This window comes from Prenolepis imparis, unplaced genomic scaffold, assembly GCF_030444845.1.
Source record: "Prenolepis imparis isolate NDT839.2.m4 unplaced genomic scaffold, iyPreImpa1.0 SCAF_14, whole genome shotgun sequence".
NCBI lineage: Eukaryota > Metazoa > Arthropoda > Insecta > Hymenoptera > Formicidae > Prenolepis > Prenolepis imparis.
In genome coordinates this window covers 8,412,730-8,423,067 of record NW_028141172.1, presented here as the reverse complement: position 1 = coordinate 8,423,067, position 10,338 = coordinate 8,412,730, and the positions used below count along the sequence as shown (strand labels likewise).

Here is a 10,338-nt window from a genome sequence, read left to right as displayed (position 1 = left end):
CGCTAGTAGAGATTATTCCGAAAAAAGTCTTGGCAGTGTACCAAGCAATATTCGTGCCCCGTGCACAATTATTTGATTCCAACGAAAACTTAATTTTCGTTGGAATCAACGCACCGAAATCCGCGTACGTGCTCCTATAGCCTATGCCTATGTAGAGCCGGGATTACGATGAACTTAACGTAACGGAACGTAACGGAACGCGACGGAACGTGAAGTAACGTAAAACCTAAAACACATTGTTTTATATGAAGCTAATTACGATCAACTTTACGTAACGTAACGTGAAGTATCAAAACTTAACGTAACGTGAAAGCTTGCCAATGTCAAACGTCGCGTTCACGGAACGCCTTTCACGTGACGACTCAACACTTTTTCGACTCTTGTGCACGCTGCACTTGAGAAATTTACATTGAAAATTTTGTTGAAATTAAAGAAAAATTTATTGAAAGTTTTATTTAATTTATTTATTTATTTATTTATTTATTATTGAATAATTATTTAATTATTATTATTTAATAATAATTATTTAATTAATCAATTTCATTATTTATTTTATTTAATTTAAATATTTTACATTAAAAATATTTTAATGTTTTTTACTTTCCGTTGTTTTTTCTTGCGCGCGCTGCACTCGAGTTTGACATTTGACATTCTGTTGCGCATTCTGAGCACGTTGTAGAAGATGTCGATCAATGACACTTTATTGATAGAGTGTGTGCGGGCGCATCCCGAAATATACGATAAAGGACATGCAGGATTCAAAAATGCCGGAATAAAAGACTCCGCATGGAAGATTGTCGCCGAAACAGTAAATGGTAGGTTATATTGCATATACGTTTTTTTTTTATTGTTTATATACATTTTCTATATCTTTTATGTCATGATTTCAGCATCAGTGACAGATTGTACGGCCAGGTGGCATACCCTTCGCGATAGATTTGCTAAGGAAAAGCGTATTTTTGAACAAGAAGGAAGGTCTGGAGCAGCGGCTTCAACCCGTCCAGAATGGCCCCTATATAGTGTGATGTCATTTCTGACACCTCACATTAGGAAAAGAAAGTAAGTTTAATATATGATGGTTTGTTCTACGTATTTTCGAATGATTGTGGTAAAATTCTTTCAATTATTTCTGGTTGTAGATCTGTGGACAATTTTCCACCAAAGACGTTGGTGCCTGCACCCACACCTTCACCAACATTATCATCAACAGATGAAGAAGTGTTTCTGTCAGTATCTCCATCAGGCAGCACAGAAATGATATCGGACGAGCAGACTTTGAATGATAATAGCGCTCTATTTAAAGTTATTGCTACCTATCCTCCCATCTCGTCGCCTTCACCTGAGTGCAGCTCATCATCAGCTGCAAGTATGCCCTACTTAGGGCCTACGAGTCGATGTAAGAAGCTAAAGATGGACGAAACGGCTGAGATGTTTAAAGAGACTCTTGCCAATCTAAATAAATCCATAGCTGCAGTGTTCCTGTTCAACCACTACCATCACTTTCAATTGACATTAATGATCCAGACGTCTTAATTGGTAAAAATGTTGAGTCTTGCCTCAAGAGTCTAACAAATATGGCACTAAAATTGAAGTACAGGAGAAAATTTAGATCGATCATTCAAGATTGTGAGGAGGAGACTAAAGGTTTAAAAGTATCTGATTAATTACGTGTTAAAGTATTTCGTTGTTACTAGTACATATTATCTGTGTTGATTTGAAAATAAAAACGTTTTATTTATGTTTTATATTTTGATTTAATTCATTTTAAAATTATCTATAGAAATTAATTGTTGCATAGAAAGAAGCTATAACTATTGGTAGTTATCGTAGATCTTGAGGGGGGATAATTCCTTGCCGGATTCTCACTATAATATCTTGATGGCGTATAGCCCCAGGTCCATTCACGAATTCTTTCAGTGCATCTCTCTGTTGTAAAACTCGAAGAGCAGCATTTCTTGTACCCATCCGTGGACCATTAATAATAGCTCCATTCTCTCCAGCGATAATGTCATGCCATTCTCCCTCTATCAATTCGCCAGTTGGCAATTCAAAATCAATTAAAGAAGGGGGGCAGTACTCCAGGTTGAGTTTTCTGTCGCCTGTCTTGCGGATGAAATTGTGGAGGCAAACAGCACATTCAATAATAGTTTCCACATTGTTTTCTGAAGCAATAATAGGATGACGGAAAATTCTCCAACGAGCTGCTAAAATTCCAAAGGCATTCTCAATAACTCTTCTTGCTCTGCTCAACCTGAAGTTATAAACAGACTTATCATGGGATACGTTGCGTTCGCCATAGGGTTTCATGAGGAAAGGCAGAGGGAAAGCTGCATCTCCGACAAGGAAGTAGGGCATGTCAATGTCAGTTCCTGGTAGATTACTTGATTTTGGTAAATTAATGGAGCCATCATTCAATCGTCGACCCATTACAGACGATTGAAAAACTCCGCCATCACTTTGTGAGCCTTCTGCTCCTACATCCAGCATAATAAAATTGTAATATGCATCACAAACTGCCAGTAAAATCATACTAAATGTCTTCTTGTAATTAAAGAAAACACTTTGTGAAGCTTGTGGGGCCTGCATTTGAACGTGCTTCCCATCGATGGCGCCCACACAATGGGGAAACTGCCATTCTTCCCAAAATCCAGCAGCCACCTCATGCCATTCCGCTTCATTTGCTGGAGGCTGCACATATACATTCTTTAAAACACTCACAAGTGCTCGAGTGGTTTCAGCCAAAATCTTAGAGAGAGTGCTCTGGCTACATCGATAAGAAAAGCTCAGAGTACCCTGACTGTCTCTTGCTGCCAAAAATCTACAAATCAAACTTACAAATTGAATTGACTCTGAGAAATTGATAAAAAGTTAAATAAAGTAAACATTGGTCATCTTACCTTAATGTCATAGCAAGCCTCTGAGCGGGTAAAAGAGCAGTATACATATCTCGTTTTTTTAACAGAGGACCAACTAAGCTCAAAAGGTACTCGAATCTAAGAAAGCAAACATATAATTTGTAAAAATAAACTCTGTGCCAAAAAAACCATTAATCTTTGCGCTTCTTTATTAATAGACCTAGCGAGATTAAGAGGTACCAGCATGTAGGAAAGCAGACATATTAATTTGTAAAAATGATTATATTTTGTGCCAGATAATCATTCAATCTTACCTTTCGACATTCATCCTTGTGTAAATAAAAAAAAAGTGGGGATCACTGAAATGGAGTTCTTCTAATAAATTATGTCCATCACCAAACTGGATTCTTCTCTGAAAAAACTCTCTCACACCAACGGTTCGCACTCGTTTTCTTTTCCGCAGTTGCATATACAGGGTGTCCGGTAATAGTCGCATCAACCGTCGTGTGCAGGTAGAGCTAGTTAAACCGAGTAGAAAAGTCCTCTACCATTTTGCGATATTCTCAATAATAAGAGAGATATTAATTAATAAAGATCGGCCAATTCGCGTAACGACGGCGAGAAGAGACAGCCCAGTTTTATGTCGTTACTAAGCATGCGGCGAAAAGAAACAGTATAATGTTACACGGTTGCTAAGCGCGCGATGAAGCGGGGAGGAGCGCTTTACAAAAGACAGTAACTCCATACGAGTAGCGCTAACTCTGGACCCCCGAGTGGGCTGTCTCTTCTCGCCGCACGCTTATCATCGCGCGAATTGGCTGATTTTCTTTAATTTATTTCTCTCTTATTATTGAGAATATCGCAAAATGGTAGAGGACTTTTCTACTCGGTTTAACTAGCTCTACCTGCACACGACGGTTGATGCGACTATTACCGGACACCCTGTATAACAATACAGCCGAAATTAAATTAAAAAATTGATAATTCCTTATGTTAGAATTCATTTTTGAATTGTCTAACAGAAACTATCAACGAGAATGACAATAAGAAAATATTTGTAAGAGAAAATTTTGACACTACGCCTTTACAACGCTATTAAACAACTTTTTTATACGGCACGTTACGGCGATCGTAATTTCACAGATAAGTTTAACCGATACGTTCACGTAACGTCACTTCACGTCCCGTCGCGTCCCGTCGCGTCCCGTTACGTTAAGTTCATCGTAATCCCGGCTTAATACTTAATTTATATTTAATTATATATATATATTTTTTTATTTATATACAGGGTGGTTCACGTAACGCCACGATTTTTGAGACATTTCCACCAGTTTAAAAAAAAGTTTTTACAGTGAAAATTAATCTGCTTTACGCAAGCTATAACATGCAATAAAAAAAATTTTTTTTTAAATTTATTTTTATAAACAAATCAATGTTATCTTGAATTTGTTATATGGAACCACCCAATGTTTTTTATATAAATCGATTCCTCACAATATTCTGCATACAAAATTATAAGGGTAGAATGGTCAAAAAGTGAATAGTTTACGAGATATTTTATATTTCAATTTCACATAATCTTATAAGGGTGGTTCTCGTAACGATAGCCACGATTTTTAGGGCATTTTAGGGCGATTTTACAATAATCTGACAAAAAATGTCATGAATAAAAAATTTATCAGTTTGTAACCGTCAACAAATGGCTTTAAAATGGTTAATTTTGAATTGAAATGTAACATAAAATAACATTGTGTTTGTATGCACTCATTGAATTTATTTTGCTGTCCTCTACATTACTATTAAAAAACACACAATAGTTCCATTTTAAATATCAAGCCAACCTTGCTTTTTTATAAAAAAAAAAGTGTTTTCGCCAAATTTTTATTATTGCAATTTGTTGACTGTTACAAACTGATAAAATTTTGATTCATAACATTTTTTGTCAGATTATTGTAAGTGTCCTAAAAATCGTGGCGATCGTTACGAGAACCATCCTTATTTATAAGATTATGTGAAATTAAAGTATAAAATATCTCGTAAACTATTCACTTTTTGACCATCCTACCCTTATAATTTTTTATGCAGAATATTGTGGGGAATCGATTTATATAAAAAAAATATGGTAGTTCCATTTAAAAAATTCAAGGTAACATTAATGTTTATAAAAAAATTTTTTTTCCCAATTTTTTATTGCATGTTCAGTGGCGAATTTACCCATACGCTAACTACGCTAAAGCGTGGGGCGGCAGATTTTTTGGGGCGGCAAATTTTTGAGGGTGAGATTTGGTGAGCATGTTGTGGAGATGGTAGGAATCTGTAACATATTTCATGAATAATGAAATATAAGTAGACACAGGAAAGTTGGAAGTTTTGTAATGAACAATATTAACATTTAATACTCAAGTGGTTTACGGCGAGATTTTTGGTTTGCGAAATCTTCAATAATGTCATCGTATTTTATGCTCATCATAAGTTCGGCTTCAATGACCAAGATTGCCAATGAATTTAAACGTTCTTCCTCCAACGATGATCGCAAGTACGTTTTTATTCGCTTTAAAGCAGAAAAAGATCGTTCTGCTGAGCAATTTGTGGTGGCCATACACAAAGATATTCGCAAAGCTATATCTATATTAGGGAACACTGGTAACAAATTTTGGTCGCGTATAAGCTTACAAAGATCGATCAGTTTTAGTTTATTCTTCTCTTCTGAGCTAGTTTTATTAAGAAACTGACGAAAGTGCACACATTCAGTGGCAAATGAATCTTCTAGATCTTCGGCGTAATAATTGTAAAGTTTCGTAGCTTCTTCATGTATCGTGCTGTCCGACAAGTGAACAAGGTTTCTAATAAAATCGAAGCGTTTGAAGACATTTTCATATGCTGAATGTCGCCTCTCCAATTCAGATCTAACGCGATCTAATATCACGTAGAAAGTTTCCACTCTGAACTTATTTTTTCCGGTCATGATAACTTCGTTTTCTTTCGATTCACCGAGTTGAAGCTTTCGTTTGCAGCTTCGTTTGCTATCGAATTCGTACTCTTCAGGAATTATGCATTTGGCTTTCTCTACATACACTTCAAACATCTCATCACTTCTCAAGCTTTCTACGAAATCGATTAGCGAACGATAAAGCTCTACAGCGATTCCTATGTCGATATCTACATTTTGCAGCAGTTTACTCGTTGCATTAAATCGATCCAATAGCGAGTTCCAGAATACGGCCATAAACACTGTTTCGAATCGGCTAAGTTGTTTTTTTAATATAGCAGCTTCGGATCGGGTTACCGCTTTTTCGTGAACATCTTCGATCATTATCATCAAAGATTGCAATACACCATCCCAGTTTTTACACAAACTATCGCAAGCGTCGTGACGAGATGACCATCGAGTTCCATCGACTCGTTTTAAAACTTTCATATTACTTTTGGTGTTTGATGATAAAAGGTCCCAACGTCGAGTAGACGCAGTAAAGAAAGTGTACAAATCTTGAAGAGTACTGAAAAACGATGCAGCTTCTGTGACACATTCCGCGGCACAGGCTCCAACCAAATTCAACGAATGAGCTGCACAAGGTACATAATCGGCAAGAGGATTCAATCGTTTCAACCGTGCTTGTAATCCTGTGTAGATACCAGACATGTTGCTAGCATTATCATATGATTGTCCTCTGCAGTTGCCTATGTCAATTTTGAACGATGCGAGCATAGAAGTTATAGCCGTTTCAAGTTCTTCAGATTTATGTCCAACGTTTGGTAGAAAATTAAGAAAGCGTTCGATCGGGCTACCATCTTCTTTTACATATCTTATAATGAAAGAGAGCTGGTCGATATGAGCTATATCTGGCATTGAGTCGACTATGATCGAGAAGTACTTGGCTGCTTGTATTTCGCTCACAATAGTATTTTTTACTTTTAATGCGATTAGATTGATGAACTCATTGCAAGTCGTTGAGGAGAGATATGAAGTTTTTCCACTACCAGGATTTCCACACTGTGCTATGTGCGTCGACAAGAACGGGTCAAACTCGGCGATCGTTTCCAAGATCATCATAAAATTGCCGTTTCTCAAAGAACCAAAACGTTCAGACGATCCTCGGAATGGAAGGCCGCGACTAGCAAGGGCTTTTACGGCAACAATCACTCTTTTTAATACATTTCTCCAATATTCGATTTCGTTCTTAACTTGTCTACAAAGATCGGAGTCAACTCTTCCTTCCGTGCGACTGCGATTTATTAGCGCAATTTGACACTGGAGATGCTCTTTTGAATTTTCGTGCCCGCTCAATATTTTATTCACATTACTCCAATCTCGAAAACCTTCTATCGCCAACTGAGAAGTTCCACCGAACAATCGACACGATGCGCAAAATAAAGCCTTTTTTATAGGAGAATAAATTAAATATTTCCGCAGCTGATTTTCTCCATTCGGCAATCGTCGATAAAACGCGCTTTTTGAAAGAAATCGATCTTGGTTACCAAAACGAGTTTTCGACAACGAAAAATCGGCATGCAAATTTTGATTAATTTCCTTCGAAAGTAAATGATCGATTAAATTGTCATTAATTTTCCATTCCGCGGGATCGTCACTCACCGAGCCTAAGCTTAAGTCATTTGCGTCTTCCGTAGTCAATTTTGATATTGCGATTTCCTGTTTTTGTAACTGCTCTGATGTAGTGCTCGAAGTAATAAGTCTATTATCCACGCGAGTGATCGTTGTATTTAGAAAACGAATCAATCTCAATTTCATACGTGAACTTCAGGCGTTGGTGGCAAAGACACTTTACATAAAGATGACCGAACAAATGTTGTATACAAATTAGATTGTAAAGATTGTAATGCATCATATATTGGACAAACTAAAAGACATTTAAGGATTCGTACGAACGAACATTTTAAAAATATTAAATTACATGAAACAAATCACTCTGTTATAAGTAAACACAAAATAAAATATGGACATGAATTTGATTGGACTAAACTCAATATATTACATAATGAGAAACATGTGCGTAAAAGAGAAATTGCGGAAATGTTCTACATTAAAAAATTTAAGAATACAATTAATCTTCAAAAGGACACTGAGAGCTTAAATAATATTTATGATAAAATAATAAAGGTCGTGTAACAAGTTTTCTAATATTGTTAGTTATTGACAAGGTTTCTTACTGACTTAATGTTCTCGCCTTTAATGCTGACAACATGTGTGAGCGAATCTTTTATTTGAACATGCTTGTCTAAGATTCACATTTATAACGTATGTACTCTTTTTATATCCAACTTATTCTATGCATATTACTATCTTAAAACCGTTTAGATTTATAAGTTTAATTTTCAATTGTATTATTTTAGTGTATACTTGAAAAGGACCACAACCATATGGTCGAAACGTCGTAACTTTTAATAAAGTGTAAAAATTTGTGCTAGTTTGGTCGATTATTTTCAATATTGATTCTTAAAGTAATAAACTTTTTTAATCGAATAATAACTGTAAAAGTATATAAGCGATGAATAAGTGATAAATATTTCAAAAACTTAAAATTGTTTTTTTTTGTACTTTGCACATTTAAGTATATCTTTATTTTTTAGAACATATTGATAGAATTCTTCACAAATAAATGAATAATTTATCTTAATTTGTAGTTCTGCCTTTACATTTTTTGTAGTTAATGGATTGAGATAACATACAGGCACGTTTGGAGAATATGTATATTTTATAAATTTTTCTATCTGTACTTTGGATACATAACTGTATAATAGTGGAATACCATTTAGAGACAAAGCGGAAGAATAACTTCTACATACGAGAGATTACTGTAGATCTATAATCGATAATACAAGTACGAGTTAGGTCGCTATTGATATGTAAGGGTGCGAGTGGCGCTACTATGATGCAATACTCTAGTAACGCTAAAGGTGGGCAAAATTGAATGTCTAACATTTTTTATAAGTTATTTCTGGTATCGCTTCAGGTATTATTACAAAGTAAAAATACGCTCTGCTGAAGCATTTAAAGCTGGAATTGAAGCTAAAAATTGGAATATTTTGAAAAAGTTTTTTAAATTCTTGTTTTGGTTAAAAAGCTTGTGCCATTTTTCATAGAAAAATTTTACTTGATGTGTGTGTGTGTGTTCAGAGTTTCTTTTTTCTGAAATTATAATATTTATAACCTCTTATTTGACAGTATTCTTCGTAAAGTTTGTCAATGTTTATTACATTATCAAGAAATAATGTAATAGTTAATACTTCACGATCACTTTAAGATCATCAAAACTACGACTCCGCTATTCCATCCATCCAGCATAGTTAGTATATATTATATATGTGTTCACTATACAGAATGTACAGTAGTGGCGAGAGAATATAACCCTGCCGGATCCCTTTCCTGATTATGTATTCAATCGATATACTGTTCTCGATCCTAACTACGGCAGTACTGTTCTCGTAAAGGTTCTTTATAAGTTGTACCAAATGATCTGATATGCACATTTTATGCCACTTAATCTTGTCAAAAGCTTTAACATAATCTACCATAGATGTACATAGGCGTATAATCTTCGCGTGCCTTTTCAATGAGTTGACGTAAGTTTAAGATTTGTTCCCTTGTGCTCCTACCCTTCACGAATCCTGCCTGTTCTAGTGCAATCTGCCAGGCAGTAAAGAGTTGTAACCTAGATTGAATTATGTACATTATCTTATGTGTGTCAGCAGAGCTATGAGCCGATAGTTGTCGCATTTGGTAGTTGTGCCTTTTTTTGTGTAGCGAGACAACTAGTGAAATTCTCCATTCCTTGGGCCAGTTTTGTGTTTTCCAGACTAGATAACAGATATTATGGACAACTCTAACACCATCCTCGCCCATCGCCTGCAACTCGCCAGTAATTAAGTCAATATCCGGAGACTTATTCTGCGCCAGTTTCTGGACGTGACAATGGACGGTCCCTGAGCCTGTTATTATTGTAGTCGCTCGCCAATGCAAGCTGGTTTTCTCCAGTGGACCAGAAATTCCACTGATCGTCGATAGCTCTAGCTACCTCAAAAAGGTGATGTGTAGCTTATGCAACGTGAGCCGCGACTACTCAGCTGCGGGAAACCTTTCTGCAATAAAACTATTTTTTTGCACTCAACACATAATCAATAACAAACTGCTCTTTTTTATAGTTATTTACAAACGGTCGAAACATATTTTTAATCTTAGATGTTGATTCTTTCATCATCTCACTTAAGTGTTTACGCGATTATCGACCACGACTACATTCAAATTCAAACCTCCAACCTCAGACAAATGAGCAAAAGTTGCCACGCCTTGATTAACCCTTACCGCAGCATCATCATTATCAATAAGACCACCTATACGCGCACTACTAAATAACAGAGCTGAAACCAAGTCACTAAATCTAACCACTTCCTTGCGTAAACATGATACAAATTACTATTCACTGGCCTTAAATTTGGAATATAAAAATCCGCATTTACTTTACAAAAC

At 35.8% G+C, this 10,338-nt stretch overlaps 1 protein-coding gene across 1 annotated transcript; it reads right to left on the bottom strand.

The window, feature by feature from the left end:
- Positions 1–5,247: 5,247 nt before the first annotated feature.
- Positions 5,248–7,602, bottom strand: LOC145945630 (zinc finger MYM-type protein 1-like). The gene has a single exon (XM_083054686.1). It carries the CDS (start codon positions 7,600–7,602, stop codon positions 5,248–5,250), a length of 2,355 nt encoding a protein of 784 aa, XP_082910812.1.
- Positions 7,603–10,338: the final 2,736 nt, after the last annotated feature.

Coding starts and splice junctions, on each gene's coding strand:
- LOC145945630 (XM_083054686.1), bottom strand. CDS start 7,602: ATGAAATTGAGATTGATTCGTTTTCTAAATACAACGATCACTCGCGTG.